The 13,467-nt window shown below is 47.8% G+C and overlaps 1 protein-coding gene across 6 annotated transcripts in view; it reads left to right on the plus strand.

Annotated features, from left to right (window-relative positions):
- Positions 1-971: 971 nt before the first annotated feature.
- The window catches only part of kdm6ba (lysine (K)-specific demethylase 6B, a), a 32,886-nt gene continuing 20,390 nt past the window's right edge, over positions 972-13,467 (plus strand). For 2 of the 6 annotated variants that reach the window (XM_079491749.1, XM_079491752.1), the window contains exons 1-10: positions 972-1,060; positions 6,315-6,463; positions 6,689-6,803; positions 7,194-7,265; positions 8,724-9,024; positions 9,548-9,625; positions 10,078-10,281; positions 10,729-10,908; positions 11,604-12,203; positions 12,834-13,211. In XM_079491749.1, coding sequence (XP_079347875.1) covers positions 6,694-6,803; positions 7,194-7,265; positions 8,724-9,024; positions 9,548-9,625; positions 10,078-10,281; positions 10,729-10,908; positions 11,604-12,203; positions 12,834-13,211 — 1,923 coding nt within the window. In that variant the 5' untranslated portion in view covers positions 972-1,060; positions 6,315-6,463; positions 6,689-6,693. The remainder of the gene's footprint in view (positions 1,061-6,314; positions 6,464-6,688; positions 6,804-7,193; positions 7,266-8,723; positions 9,025-9,547; positions 9,626-10,077; positions 10,282-10,728; positions 10,909-11,603; positions 12,204-12,833; positions 13,212-13,467) is intronic. The other 4 variants (XM_079491753.1, XM_079491750.1, XM_079491751.1 and 1 more) reach the window with 4 other exon arrangements.

Consider the following 13,467-nt stretch of genomic DNA (forward strand, 5'->3'; position numbering starts at 1 on the left):
CCCTCTCTCTCTCTCTCTCTCTCTCTCTCTCTCTCTCTCTCTCTCTCTCTCTCTCTCTCTCTCTCTCTCTCTCTCTCCTACTCTCCCCCCCCCCCCACCCCCCCCCCCCCCCCCCCTCCACCGGCCCTCCTCCTCTTCGCCACAGTTTCACGTGTGATAGTTGACTTTAGTGCGCCCGGGCCTTCCTGTGAGAATGGGATCAGCCTTGTTTATGTAGCGCCTGTGCTGTTAGAGCCAGTGCAGTCAGTCTCACCACTGTGTGTGCGTGCGTGCGTGCGTGCGCGTGAGAGAGTCAGTCGGTCGGTCAGGGAGAGAGACCTCCTCTTGCTCCCATTGTATCACAGACCCTGTCTGTACACACACAGGGGGGGGGCGTGGCATCTCAATGTGTCCGAAGTTATGGAAGTACGGATGAGTAGAAGGCTGAAATGAAAAGCCTTCCATTGTCAACGTGAGGGGGGGATGTCACAAACCACATGATCCCCCATCGTTGTTTGCCATTGGCTACGCTGTCCTCTCCAATGTTCCCATGGCTGGGGAGTGTGCCGGTTTTGCAGCCAAAAGTCTGTTTTTAATTTGGATAACGGGTCATACTACTACTCGTAACCTATTCCGTCCACCACCATGGTTTGCCAGCTCGGATGGCGCACTCGTCGGCGCGGGGCACGAGTTCGCTCGTGGAACAATGCAGGCAATGGAGATATGAGGGTTCTAGAAAATTCTCTAACGTGGAACTGGATGGTAAATACATTTTAAATTGGAAGAACATGCAGTAGGTTTGAAATAAAAACATCTCAATTCAAAAACATAACAATCTAGTAGGCAGGCATATACTGGGGGTGTGGGGGGTTGGGGGGGCATTGGGGGGGTTACAGTGTTGACATGAGAGGTGTGGAACCAGAAGTGTGTGGTCTTTCCCTCGGCAGCGTTCGATCGTTCTAACCAGACATCTTTGTCGTCTCTCCTCCACAGGGTTGAGGAGGCCCCCGAGACATGATCGACAGCCAAAGCTGAGACTCCACGCAAACTGTGAATCGATAACTTGGTGCTATTCTGAAAGGTAATTACACTGTGTGTGTGTGTGTGTGTGTGTGTGTGTGTGTGTGTGTGTGTGTGCGTGTGTGCGTGTGTGCGTGCGTGCGTGCGTGCGTGCGCGCCCGCCCGCCCGCAACGCAAAGTTGCCAGTGTGTCTTGAGGAACGCTGTAACTGTCCTTCCTGACAGTTAAACAACCCCCCCCCCCCCCCACACCAGCCTATCTACACACAGCAGTAGTGTGTTGGTGTGTGTACAGCAGTAGTGTGTTGGTGTGTGTACAGCAGTAGTGTGTGGGTGTGTGTGTGTACCACAGCAATCCCTTCGAACAGGAAGGAGATGCACGCTTGTGTGTACCCGTCCCACACACACACACACACACACAGAGCCATGGTATTTCTATCTAATACCAATGTGCTGTAAGTGTGGAACGTCCGAAAATAGCCCTATACGCAGCTTTAAATAGCCAGACAGGGAACCTGGGTGTGTGTGTGTGGGGAGGGGGCGGGAGGGGTTGGCACCTGATTATATCAGGTCGCGTGGCAGTTTCTCAGTGTCTCACACCCATAATAGCAGATCTAGAGTTTGTACATCTGGTTTCATCGTAGAGCCATGTTTCCCAAACAGTGGGTCAGGTTCCATTTTTTTTATAGGTCGCTAGTAAATATCCCTTCTCTTTTTTTTCCGGATTCTTTAATGTTAAATTAAATATTTAATGGAATTCAAACGTATATAAAGATAATAATAATAATAATAATATATATATATTATTTCACTAGTTTCAGTCCTCAGTAATCTAAAAAAAACAACCTCTTATTCCGTTAACTCTTTGAGAGTTTCAAGGATTTCTATATAGTTTTTAGACTTCTCTATGGCAGAATGGCGTTTTTGAATGATTTATTGAAAATTCTCTGCTGTGAATGTGTGACAACGAAAGACCTTCAGAGAAAGCTTGGCTTGTCTGCTTCCAGGAAAAAAATGAACTGAGTTGATAAAATGTTTAGTTGTGGTGTTGGAAGCCATTTAAAAGAGCCTGCATTTACACTGGGTAGTGTTTCTAGGACAACAAAAAAAGTTATGACCGGTTGAAGTTTTATTTTCTAAATAACTTTTTTTCTGCTGGGCGTACATAGCCATGCAATATCTCATTTTAAAGGGTGAGTTGTCTAGTTCAATTAAAATAAAATAAAAAGTTTCTCACATGTACCACTGTAGATATTTTGCCATCTATAAATAGCATGGTCAGTCATGATCAATCTGACCTATCCAGCTAAAAGTCCCCCTAGCTCTGAAATGGAACATCATATAAACTCAATTCTTTTTTGGGGTAAAATTAGACATTCTAACGCACATTTTGATATATACCATGTTTACATAGTCTTACCAGTACCGTGTCTATTCATGCATGTATCTCAAAAACCTGTTGTGAAGAAACAGTTTTGATAAAAAACTCATCCAAGGACATTGTTTTGATATGACTTTGTGCCCATGATATGTATCAAAATATAGACTTGAATGTATACTGTATTATAACAAAAAAATTGGGTTCTTACCATCTACCGTTACAGAGTAAATCACAGTTGAAACTCGCTTAGTCAAACCATAAACCTCAGACTAGTGAACAAAATAGCCATGACAGGTCTAACTCATTGTAAAAGCTTGTCTTTTATTTTTTATGACTACTAACATAATACAATTATAATAAATATTACAGAAAATAAATAGGCCTACATACAAAACAGTTGTCCCCAAACTCCCCAGTGTCCCCAAACCACTGCATTCCAGTTGTTCTTGACGGTGTGTGTGTGTGTAGGCTAAATTAAAAAAAAACAACAACTGAAATGAATGAATGCATCCGGTTCAGTGTCGGAGAACTCCATCGCAGTCTTGACTCTTCGTCTTCATCATCATCATCATCATCATCATCATCCTCCTCCTCCGATGCCAGTTCTAAATATATAAAAATAAACATTTAGCTGTAGTCAGCCCGGCCAATAGCCAGTTGGGGGGGGGGGGGGGGACGTAGGCTATCTGACATCATCGTCATCATCATCATCACACGGAGACACACTAAACAATGTACAATCATGATTGTATACAATATACAATGAATGCAATTATCATGCAAGCTCAGACGTCAATGAAACGTCATACAGATCTTATATAATACGCTACTGTTAGCTTCACTCCCCGTCCCCCCTCCGATCCTTGTAGCAACGTCATCATAACCACGCGTTGCTTCAGTAAACGATGCATGTTTGTTCTCCGTCTTTGTAGACAGTAAATAAAAGGAGCGAACATTACTCTAAAGATCAGATCGCCTATAAGGCACGCTACAATATAAAATACTTGTACTGCCATGCGTGCATGCCTGCTACGATACATTTGTACTGCACCAACCAACCGATCGACACCAACCCCCCCCCCTCCAGCCCTTAGCCAGCACCAATGCACCGACCAACACCATTAGCCAGCACCTTCGGTGCTGGCTAATGGCTGGGGGCCATCGTGGTGAGTCATTCTGGCGTCATGATCTGACTAGTAGTAGTAATTATCCAAGCATCTATTTGTAGCGATCATCTTATGATTTCTGATCACTATAGAAGGGCATTTTCTACAATAAGATTACCTCAAAACATTCCGGGTTGATCGTCTTCTTCAATGGTTTCCCGGTATAGCTCATCGGACGACGATGGGGAGACAATGAAAAAAGGAGGGAGGGAGCAGCGAGTCTCGCTGTAAGCACTGGACCAGGGCTACTCCGCCTGGAGAAGGCGACTGGGACGCGTATGGATCAATACTACTACCACAAAACTCGCTCAAATAAATAGTACTGCTTTCAACTTTTTCTGCTAGAAAATCGCTCGGGCGAGACGGCAAACAGGCAAAACAATGAAAACTATGAAGACTCCCTCTGCCCCCACTGTTTACAGGGGGTGGGACCAGCTTCCAATGGCAACACGTACACGTGTGTCACGTGACACGGGTTTTCTGGGTAATGTAGTTGGAATATAAGCTCAGGAATTTAAACAGCGCTTCGGAGCATATTAATATGTTTAGATTCATCAAAAACTGTGAAGACGCCAATTGGCGTCATTGATCATTTACGGAATTCTGATGAAGACGCCAATTGGCGTCTTTCATCTTCTAAGGGTTAAGGTGGTTCTGTTATTTTCGGTGTTGCTTTGTATTGGTCCCCCCCGTTTCATTTTTTGTCTCGCCAGGCTAGGTCCTGAGGAGACATCACATCAGATTAAATGGTATGTGTCCCAGGCTAGGTCCTGAGGAGAGTGGAGACATCAGATGAAATGGTATGCGTCCCAGGCTAGGTCCTGAGGAGACATCACATCAGATGAAATGGTATGCGTCCCAGGCTAGGTCCTGAGGAGAGTGGAGACATCAGATGAAATGGTATGGGTCCCAGGCTAGGTCCTGAGGAGACATCAGATGAAATGGTATGCGTCCCAGGCTAGGTCCTGAGGAGACATCAGATGAAATGGTATGCGTCCCAGGCTAGGTCCTGAGGAGACATCAGATGAAATGGAATGCGTCCCAGGCTAGGCCCCGAGGAGACAGGGTGGTATGTGGGCGGTGCTTTTTGTAGCCGACACCTTCTGTCTCTCTGCATGCGGGTGTGTTGTGTGTGATGTGTGTGCGTCAGGTGTTCAGCGGGAGGGAGGGGTAAGAGGGACAAATCTGTCACGCTCTTTTATGTGTGTCTGTTTGTTTTTGTTCTCCTTCTCTGACTGTTCTGTGGGGGTGTGTGTGTGTGTGTGTGTGTGTGTGTGTGGGTGTGCGTGCGTGCGTGCACGTGTGTGCGTGGAAGGTGTGTGGGCGTTTGATATGGCACCGTTCCTGCTCTCCTCCCTCCTCCTCCCTGTCCTCTTCCAACCTCTCATCTCCTTTTCTTAATCTGTCCCTCCATCCTGTCGCCCGTCTGTCGCCCCTGCCCCTCCCCCTCTCTCTCTAGCCTGGCATAATGAGATTAAAGCCAGTGTCTCCGTATAGACGCACACACACACACACATCATTGCAGGCACGTTCGATCTCTCGCACACGCTAACGCAGCGCACTTAACTCTCGATTCACACAAACGTGCAGCTTACACACTTGGCAGCATGCACTGCTATTGAACCATGCACACATGCACACTCTTGGCAGGTGTCCAGTTCTCTCTCTGTGTGTCTTGTTGTGTTGGAGGTCTATGGTATGAATGCTTTTTTTACAGTATCCTGGGCTCTGTCTTGCGAACCTGGCCATATGGCACTGACTGCCTAATGATCACTGTAGCTAGTGGCACGTTGGCACAATGCCGCCCTCTACTGACTGACAGAGCACACAGCAGCCACACGATGGTTCCCACAACAAAACAGCCACAAAGCCAGAGAGAGAGAGACACACACACACACACACACACACACACACAAAACCTTAGTCGACTTAGTCTTTAGTCTTGGTCAACAAAATGAACACTGACCTAAGTGTGTGCGGAATTCAGTTTTTCCCGCATTATGGTCACCGACTGGGAGAATAGTGAGCCAGATGGAGGGCTTCACACGCTGTCTCTCTGTACGTTCAGTGTAGAAATGGATCCGACCCGTTTTGCACTCGGATAATATAACTGAAGCCCGGTATATGCTTCGTTGAAGGCCGAATTGCGGCAAAAGCCGATCTGCAAGCTCACAACACGTGTACACATTGTGTTGTGAGCTTGTATACCTGCTATGTTTTGAAATGAATAAATAAATAAACAAAATAATGAATATGTGCAGAATCAATCTAATCTAATGGAGTGCTCCGGTATATTTAATTTGTGTATAGTCTTTCCCCCGAAGTGCCCAGGTATTATTCTCTCTGCTTCAAGTTGTCCCTGTTGAGCCATTCTACCTTCAACTGACTGAAGCACTGGACTGGTCTTTGTGCATGTCTTTGTTGTGTGTGGAGTGGACTCCAGGCAGAGTTACCGCTAACTGTGGTGGCAGCCAATGGGGATCCAAATATCGTATCGTGTAAGAAATACAATGACATGGCTGTAAAAAAGGAGCCAAACGTGATGCCAGGTTGAAAGTGGTTAAATTGACACCCGTAACGTTGCAGTGTAGCTGCAAAGTTAGAGCCTCCCCTCTCTGCAGTCTCCAGCCAGCCCATATAATGGAGAACCTACTGCCTGGGCACTTTTCTCTCTCTTTCTCGCTCGGCCTCCCTTGGTTCTCTTCGGTCTTCTTTGCCCTTAAGCCGCCTTGAGTTTTCATCTCTCTCTCTCTCTCCTCTCTTGTCCAGCCTGTGGACAGGCTTCCGTGTCCTCCTTGGTGCTGAAGACTTCAGAGGGTGCAGACGGTGTGTCGGTGTAGTGAGGCCTCCTCTGTCCTGCAGTGGAGGGCTTCACAGCACACACACACAGACACACACACACACAGACCGCTAGGCTGGTGAGTACTGGAGCGATGCTACACTGGGCTAAGCTGCCCTAACGCTGACAGCCTGACACACACACACACACACACACACACACACACACACACACACACACACACACACACACACACACACACACACACCTTCACTTCCCACACTTTTTAAGATATTTTCAAAATGGCAGATGTACAAGCTTAAAGGAGTAAATGTTTACATCTCTGTCTCCTCCCTCCCTGCAGGCTGGATGCATCACGCGGTGGAGCAGTTTGGCGTCCGTGGCACACGGGAGTCTTTCCCTCTGGACGCACCCAGCAGGGTACAATGGGCCCAACGCGCCTGGCCCCCGCCGCCCAGGTCTGTGTCCCGCCATGGACCACACCAAGCAAGCACATTCACACCTCCGCCACAAATCCGCTATTTCTATTACAAAACGGCGAATTAAACACTTAAAACAAATGGCGGGTTTAGCGTATTACGCAGGGGGAGAACATGGATTAAATAGCGTGGTACACGGGGGTGTGTGTGTGTGTCAATTGGTACCTGTGTACCAATTTGGTATATATTTATATTATGTATAGGCTATATTTGGCATCTGGTACTGTGAACACCCCAGCACACTCAAATCTAGAGTGTTAATGTATTGGACGGTGCACAATTTACACTGCTGCTGCTGCTGGGGGAATGAAAGGGATAAATGTTTCAACTAAATGGTGTGTGTGTGTGTGTGTTGTGTTTCTTGTCCAGGTGTCCACCTGGAATGAGCCAGGTCATCTCCCACCTACCTCTGAACCATCCCAGTAGATTTGTTAATAATGGGTAAGTCCATTTGTCCATTTGTGACCAGGTCTAGCAAAATGGTCCTCATCTCGCCTATAATGAAAAGGCAGAAAATCTAAAAAATGTTTTTGTGATTTTCGTTTTTTTCATATTAACACAGTTTGAATGTTGAAGAAGGTTTTCATTCCAACAGATTATTGATTTGGGCAAATTAAATGTATACATTTATAAGTCAAAGTAGGCTAGCCAGCTCTAGGTGTTGAAATGTTGTGAACATTCAAAGGGGATTTTCTCAGCTTTGGGTAAAACGGCACAATCATTTTAAAATGGTCATATCTCCTTCAAATATTTTCCAATTTCATTGAATGATACATCATATGAAAGCTTACATTCTGTACTTTAATCTGTAAAAAACTGAAAAATGACTCTGGTCGAGATGAGGGCCTATTTGCCAGACCCGGTCACATTTGTGTCCGGGTAGCTCAGTCGGTGGAGGTCATACCATCCACCTCAGCGTATGAGTAGCACAGCAGGCGAGTTGTGCGGTAAGTACTGGTCGCTGGTGGCGCTTCACCTCAGCAAATACATCTCCCAGGGTTCTAGCTTCACTGAAACGAGGGAGCGGTTTTGGATGTTATCTCATCAGCCGTTATCAACGCTATTCAATGCAGCCATTGTCCGACGTGGCCGACCATTACTAACCGTAATGGCTAAATCTAACCCTGACCCTGAACCCAATCTTAACCGGCCATGTAAGTCAGTTTCACAATGTTTTCGCTTCGGCAGCAGTAATTTCACTTGCGTATTTCCTAGGCGCCTACTCGCGGTAGGCAGTATGTGTAAATGTCCATACTGGCTGCATTGAATGGTCTCGATAAGAACCTACTGGTGATTATAGGTTGATAACATTTGAAGCGGGTGAACAAGGACAGACCCCCGCGTGTTACCGGCTGATACCGACAACAAGCCTCTCCCCACCTACCTACTTATGCAACGTATATGTCGGAAAACATTAGCAAACATAATGTATAACAAACATTGTTAAAAAAAACCTTATATTTACACAACACTGACTACAGCATCACATGGAGCCAATCCATAGGCAATGTAGATGTGCTTAAGAACAATACTGTGCAATTCTTGCAATTTCAAATTTATCCAGAGATTCTATTTGACTCCTAGGAAACGTTTTCAACTCCGTACGACACCCATTTGCACCCTATGCAACAATAACAAACTGGGGACGTACGTGCACATGATGTGGCCAGATGTCAATCGTTTTTGGTCTAGAATTTCAGAAGTACTATCTGAGGTAATGGGAACTAGAATTCCCCTCTTGCCTAATATTTTCTTGTTGAATGATGATTCAGCGATTGGGTTGACATTGACAATGCCACGTAGAAGACTCCTGCTCTTAGGGCTGACAGCTGCCAAAAACAAATCCTTGCCTTAAAGGCTTAAAGCTGAACAAATCTCGTCTTTCTTTGACCCCTCCAGACCCATGCAAATGCGAGGAGGGGCCGAGAAGCCGGACCTCCCTCCGGTCATGCTCTCGGGCCTGCCCAGGGACCAGCTGAGACCCCTGCCGCCCCCCCATCACCCCCATCCTCCCCCGGTCCACCACAGGTGGGAGCAGCAGCAGCAGCAGGGCCAGCTGTACGAGTCCCACCCGCCGCCTCAAGGACCCTCGCCCATGGCGCTGCCCAACGAACACGCACTCCGCCTCCACAGCGGCGGCTACGCGGGCAGCGGCTCCCACCAACTGCCCCCGAGCAGACACGGCCACAGCCTGCTGAAGGTGAGAGCTGAAGAAGTGCCGTCGATGTTTTGCCGCGAGAGAACGCAACTCCCGTTGCTCGAGTAGGGCCACCACGATTAATTATCACACAGATAATTGTGGTTTACGATTTAGTTTGTGTTTTTTTTTGCCAACTAAATGTATGCAATTTTAAATTCTGTTTGGTTTTTAGACTTCGGAATCACAAATTGCACACAGACATGACAAATAACCGAAATATACAAATTAATTTCTGACAAATGAGGCTACTATTTCACATGATGTACATGTGACATAGTAGTCCATCGGTGTATGAATGTGTGTGAATGGGTGAATGTAATGCACCTATGTAATGCATCTATGTTAAGGGCTTTGGATAAAAGCGCTTTACACCATATACCATTTTATCATTTACCATTTTATTTACCATTCGCTGTTACAATCTCCACGGTGAACCACAGCCTTTTTTATTGTTCTTTTCACTCACTCTGCGTTCTTCTCTTCTTATTTCCCTCGTCTTCCCCTTGCTCCGTGTCTGCCTCAGTTCGGGGGTCCCCAGGAACAGCACCCCCCCAGAGGCGCCCCATCACTAGGAGAGGAGATGTGGGCTCAGGTGCAACAGGTAAAGCCCCCACTAATTGGCTAAGCTCATGTTTCACTACCATGCATACAAACAAAGGTATTACCATGCTGATAGTCACTCCTGCTACGGCGGCTGAGCTCACAGGTTCGTTTCAGGGCTGCAACTAGCCATTATTTTCGAAGCAATTATTATATTGATTCATATTCGATTCATCAAAGAATCGAGAAGCGTGTTTCTTTTTTTTAATACATTGTTATTATACTTCATCGCGCAACGGTGTCATGGGAAAATAGCCGATCTACCTACAAGCACACGTCATGGGCTTGTAGATCTGTTATTTTCATGAATCTTATTTGTTTTTGTTAAAAAAAATCGTTAACGTTTCACAGGCGACATACACGAAATGATCAAATAATTTTTTTTACATTAAATTGTTGATTATCTAGGAGAACTCAACGTCTCAGTGCTCACACCTGTGTTTCCACTTCCAGCAGCAGCAGCAGCAGCAGCAGCAGCAGAGGGGCAGTTACCAGGGGAAGATGCTCATTGGTCAGCTGAAGAGGCCGGCGCCTCCACTGGGAGAGCACTCGGTCATCCAGCACACACCGACGCCCTCCCTGCACCCCCCGCCGCCGTCCCGCCCCGGCCCCGAAGACTGCCCCAGCCCCAGCAAGAGGAAGAGGAGCTCCGATCAGGTCAGGAACGGTCTCTCTCCACTCTCCAGCCAGACTTTTGGCTCGCACACGTTTTCAAATGCGTAACGAGTAACGCAGATTAACTCGTTTTAAGTACAGCAAATCGGATTTGTGGCCTATCCAGATTGGAATCCGATTGATTAACAAGATTCACAGATTTTTGTGAATCGTATCTGATTTCTAACGACGTGTCCCGGTCTGGATACACGGACGCCTGATTTATTCTTTGTCACATGACGACGGTGTTGCTCTTCGAAAATAGCCGACCTACACGCGTTGTGGGCTTGTAGATGGGCTACTTTAGGCCATCTTGCAAGTAACAGTGTCAGTAACAGGACAATGGACAGTCAGTCCTAAAGATCAGCTTTGAGAAACAAATGGGATTTGCCTGTGTGTGTGTGTGGTCTCTTGTGACCCTACAGTAGTTAAGTCCAGTGTTCTGTCCAGGTACCACACCCAGGGCTGCAGCGCTTCCCTGCCCCGGGCCAGGCTCCCGGTCCTCAGCAGCTGCATTATCCCACTCCCAAACCAGCCTTCTGGAACCCTCTCCAAAAGGTCAACCCTTCCTGGGTCCCGCAGACGGCCGACCGCAAGAACCTAGTGCCACAGGAGTTCCAGGTCTGCACCGTAAGACAATGCGGCTACGTTTTATAGCTGAATCACATTGATGAGATTAACCACTTGAACCCCGTCAGCCACATTCTGGGATCTACAAGGTGTACAAGCTCGTAGATCGGCTTTGTGTAGATGGGGGAAAGAATGCTGCCAATTCTTGTCCAGTTTACTAAGTTTGTCTTGGAAAGTTGTTCGTTACCCCAAGCGATAGCTAATACTTTGTTCTGTACATTAGTTGATTACTTTCTTCTTGTTTTTCTTTACCTTTATTATTTATACAGCTGAAATCCCATTGACATACAAGACCTCTTTTACGAGGGAGAGCCCTGTTTCGGGTAGCAACGGTACAATGAGTTATAACTTAACAAAACAAATGAAAAACCCTGAACATTTGCTGGGGATGAAATTATATTTTCAGGATTGTTCAAGCAAAATGACACTTTGGTAGTGATTTACCTTCAAATATTGGCTAGATATCCTCTCTTTTTATTAGAAAATAATAATAAATATTAAATCACATTGACTTACTAGTGAAACACGTCTCAAAGTCGCTCTTTTAGCACATAGACATCATCATCATCATCATCCTTCGACTGTCGTCGAGATCGTAGATGCCACGTCTTTCCATAGACATACACAAAGTGGATTCTGGCAATGCATAACGCAATTATGAAACCTGACACCTGTTTTCTCCCTCCCCCTCTCAGGACCCCACCAAACAAGGCATGAGCGGCTACACCCACACGTCCTCTCCACCCACCTCCACGTCGTCGCCCACCTCGTCTCCCGGAGGCGGCAGCGGCGGCTATACACAGGGATGTGGCGGTGCCCCCCTGTCCCACAAGGCTGCCTTCCAACCTCAGGCTGCAAACCAGCAATCCCCGAACCCCTCCTCCTCCTCGTACCCCCACCACTTCGGCGGCTCCTCCAAACCCAGCCCAGCCTCGGCTCGCCCCCCGGCGGCCTCGGAGCAGCCCCGTGGCGCTCCTCTCCAAAGGGGACCTCCTCCTCCTGCATCTTCCGGCGGGTTTCGGGGCAGCAGCCAAGCGAGTCCCTGTCACCCTCCTCCGTCTACTCCGACCAGGGAGCAACACCCGCGCCCCCAGTCATCACCAGCAAACTCCCCTGCTGCCAGCAGCAGCGGTGTGCCTTACAGCAGCCACTTCCAGCCTCACCCAGGGCTGGGGCACCAGGGCCCTCCTCCTCCTCCCCCTCCTGCCAGCAACACCGCAGTACCTCAGCAACAGCACAGCAGCTCCCATGTGACCTGGAGACTCCCTGGCGGCAGACCCAGTGCTCACTGCCTGGTGAGTACAGACACAGCACAGCACACTAACCAGCTCACTGCACTAACCACTACACTAACCAGCTCACTCCACTAACCAGCTCACTGCACTAACCACTGCACTAACCAGCTCACTGCACTAACCAGCTCACTCCACTAACCAGCTCACTCCACTAACCAGCTCACTGCACCAGCTCACTCCACTAACCAGCTCACTGCACTAACCAGCTCACTGCACCAGCTCACTCCACTAACCAGCTCACTCCACTAACCAGCTCACTCCACTAACCAGCTCACTCCACTAACCAGCTCACTCCACAACCAGCTCAGCTCACTCCACTAACCAGCTCACTCCACTAACCAGCTCACTCCACAACCAGCTCACTCAACTAACCAGCTCACTCCACTAACCAGCTCACTCCACTAACCAGCTCACTCCACTAACCAGCTCACTCCACTAACCAGCTCACTGCACTAACCAGCTCACTCCACTAACCAGCTCACTGCACTAACCAGCTCACTCAACTAACCAGCTCACTCCACTAACCAGCTCACTTGTAAACACTTTGTTCATGGACTATCATTATATACAGTATAATGTTATAGTGCAGTGATTGAATCTGAAGACGTGTCGTCTTGTTTTCCCCAACAGGAGCCAGGCCTCTACAGACATCCAGGGCTGCTACCTCAGGGCCAGCAGAGCCAGAATCGGGTTGCGGAGAGCCGGGCACTGCATGCCCACTCCCAGCACCACCACCACCAGCTCAGCCCCCCGCTGGTCCCAGTGAACCCCACCCGTACCCCTGTTATCACCCCCAACCTCCCTGCCTCCCAGGCTCCTTGCACCGTCAACCGCTATGCCAGCAGCCACGGCGACAGCGGGGCTAAAACTGGAGTCTCCACTGTGACCGTAGCACCCCCTCTTGGCTGCTCGGTGAACAGCGCCCTTCTCAACAAAGACAGCTGGCAGAGAGTGTCCTCCGTTACCCCCACGTCTCAGCTGGATGCTCTGCTGCAGCAAGGCTATCAGGTAGTTAACTAGCTGTCCATGATCTCAAGGCTATCAGGTAGTTAACTAGCTGTCCATGATCTCACTGATATTCTGTCATTATGCTAGCCATCACGTTTTCGATTGAATCAAATTTATTGAGAAGTTATTTTTGAGTGGTGCTAACCGCACTAACATGTGACTTTACACAAAGTGTGTGTATCTATCAACGAGTCCAATGCGAAAACATTCGGATAGATTGTTTTTTAAATAAATGACCACATGGATTAGATAGTGG

This window comes from Electrona antarctica (genome assembly GCF_951216825.1).
Source record: "Electrona antarctica genome assembly, chromosome: 21".
NCBI classification, from domain to species: domain Eukaryota; kingdom Metazoa; phylum Chordata; class Actinopteri; order Myctophiformes; family Myctophidae; genus Electrona; species Electrona antarctica.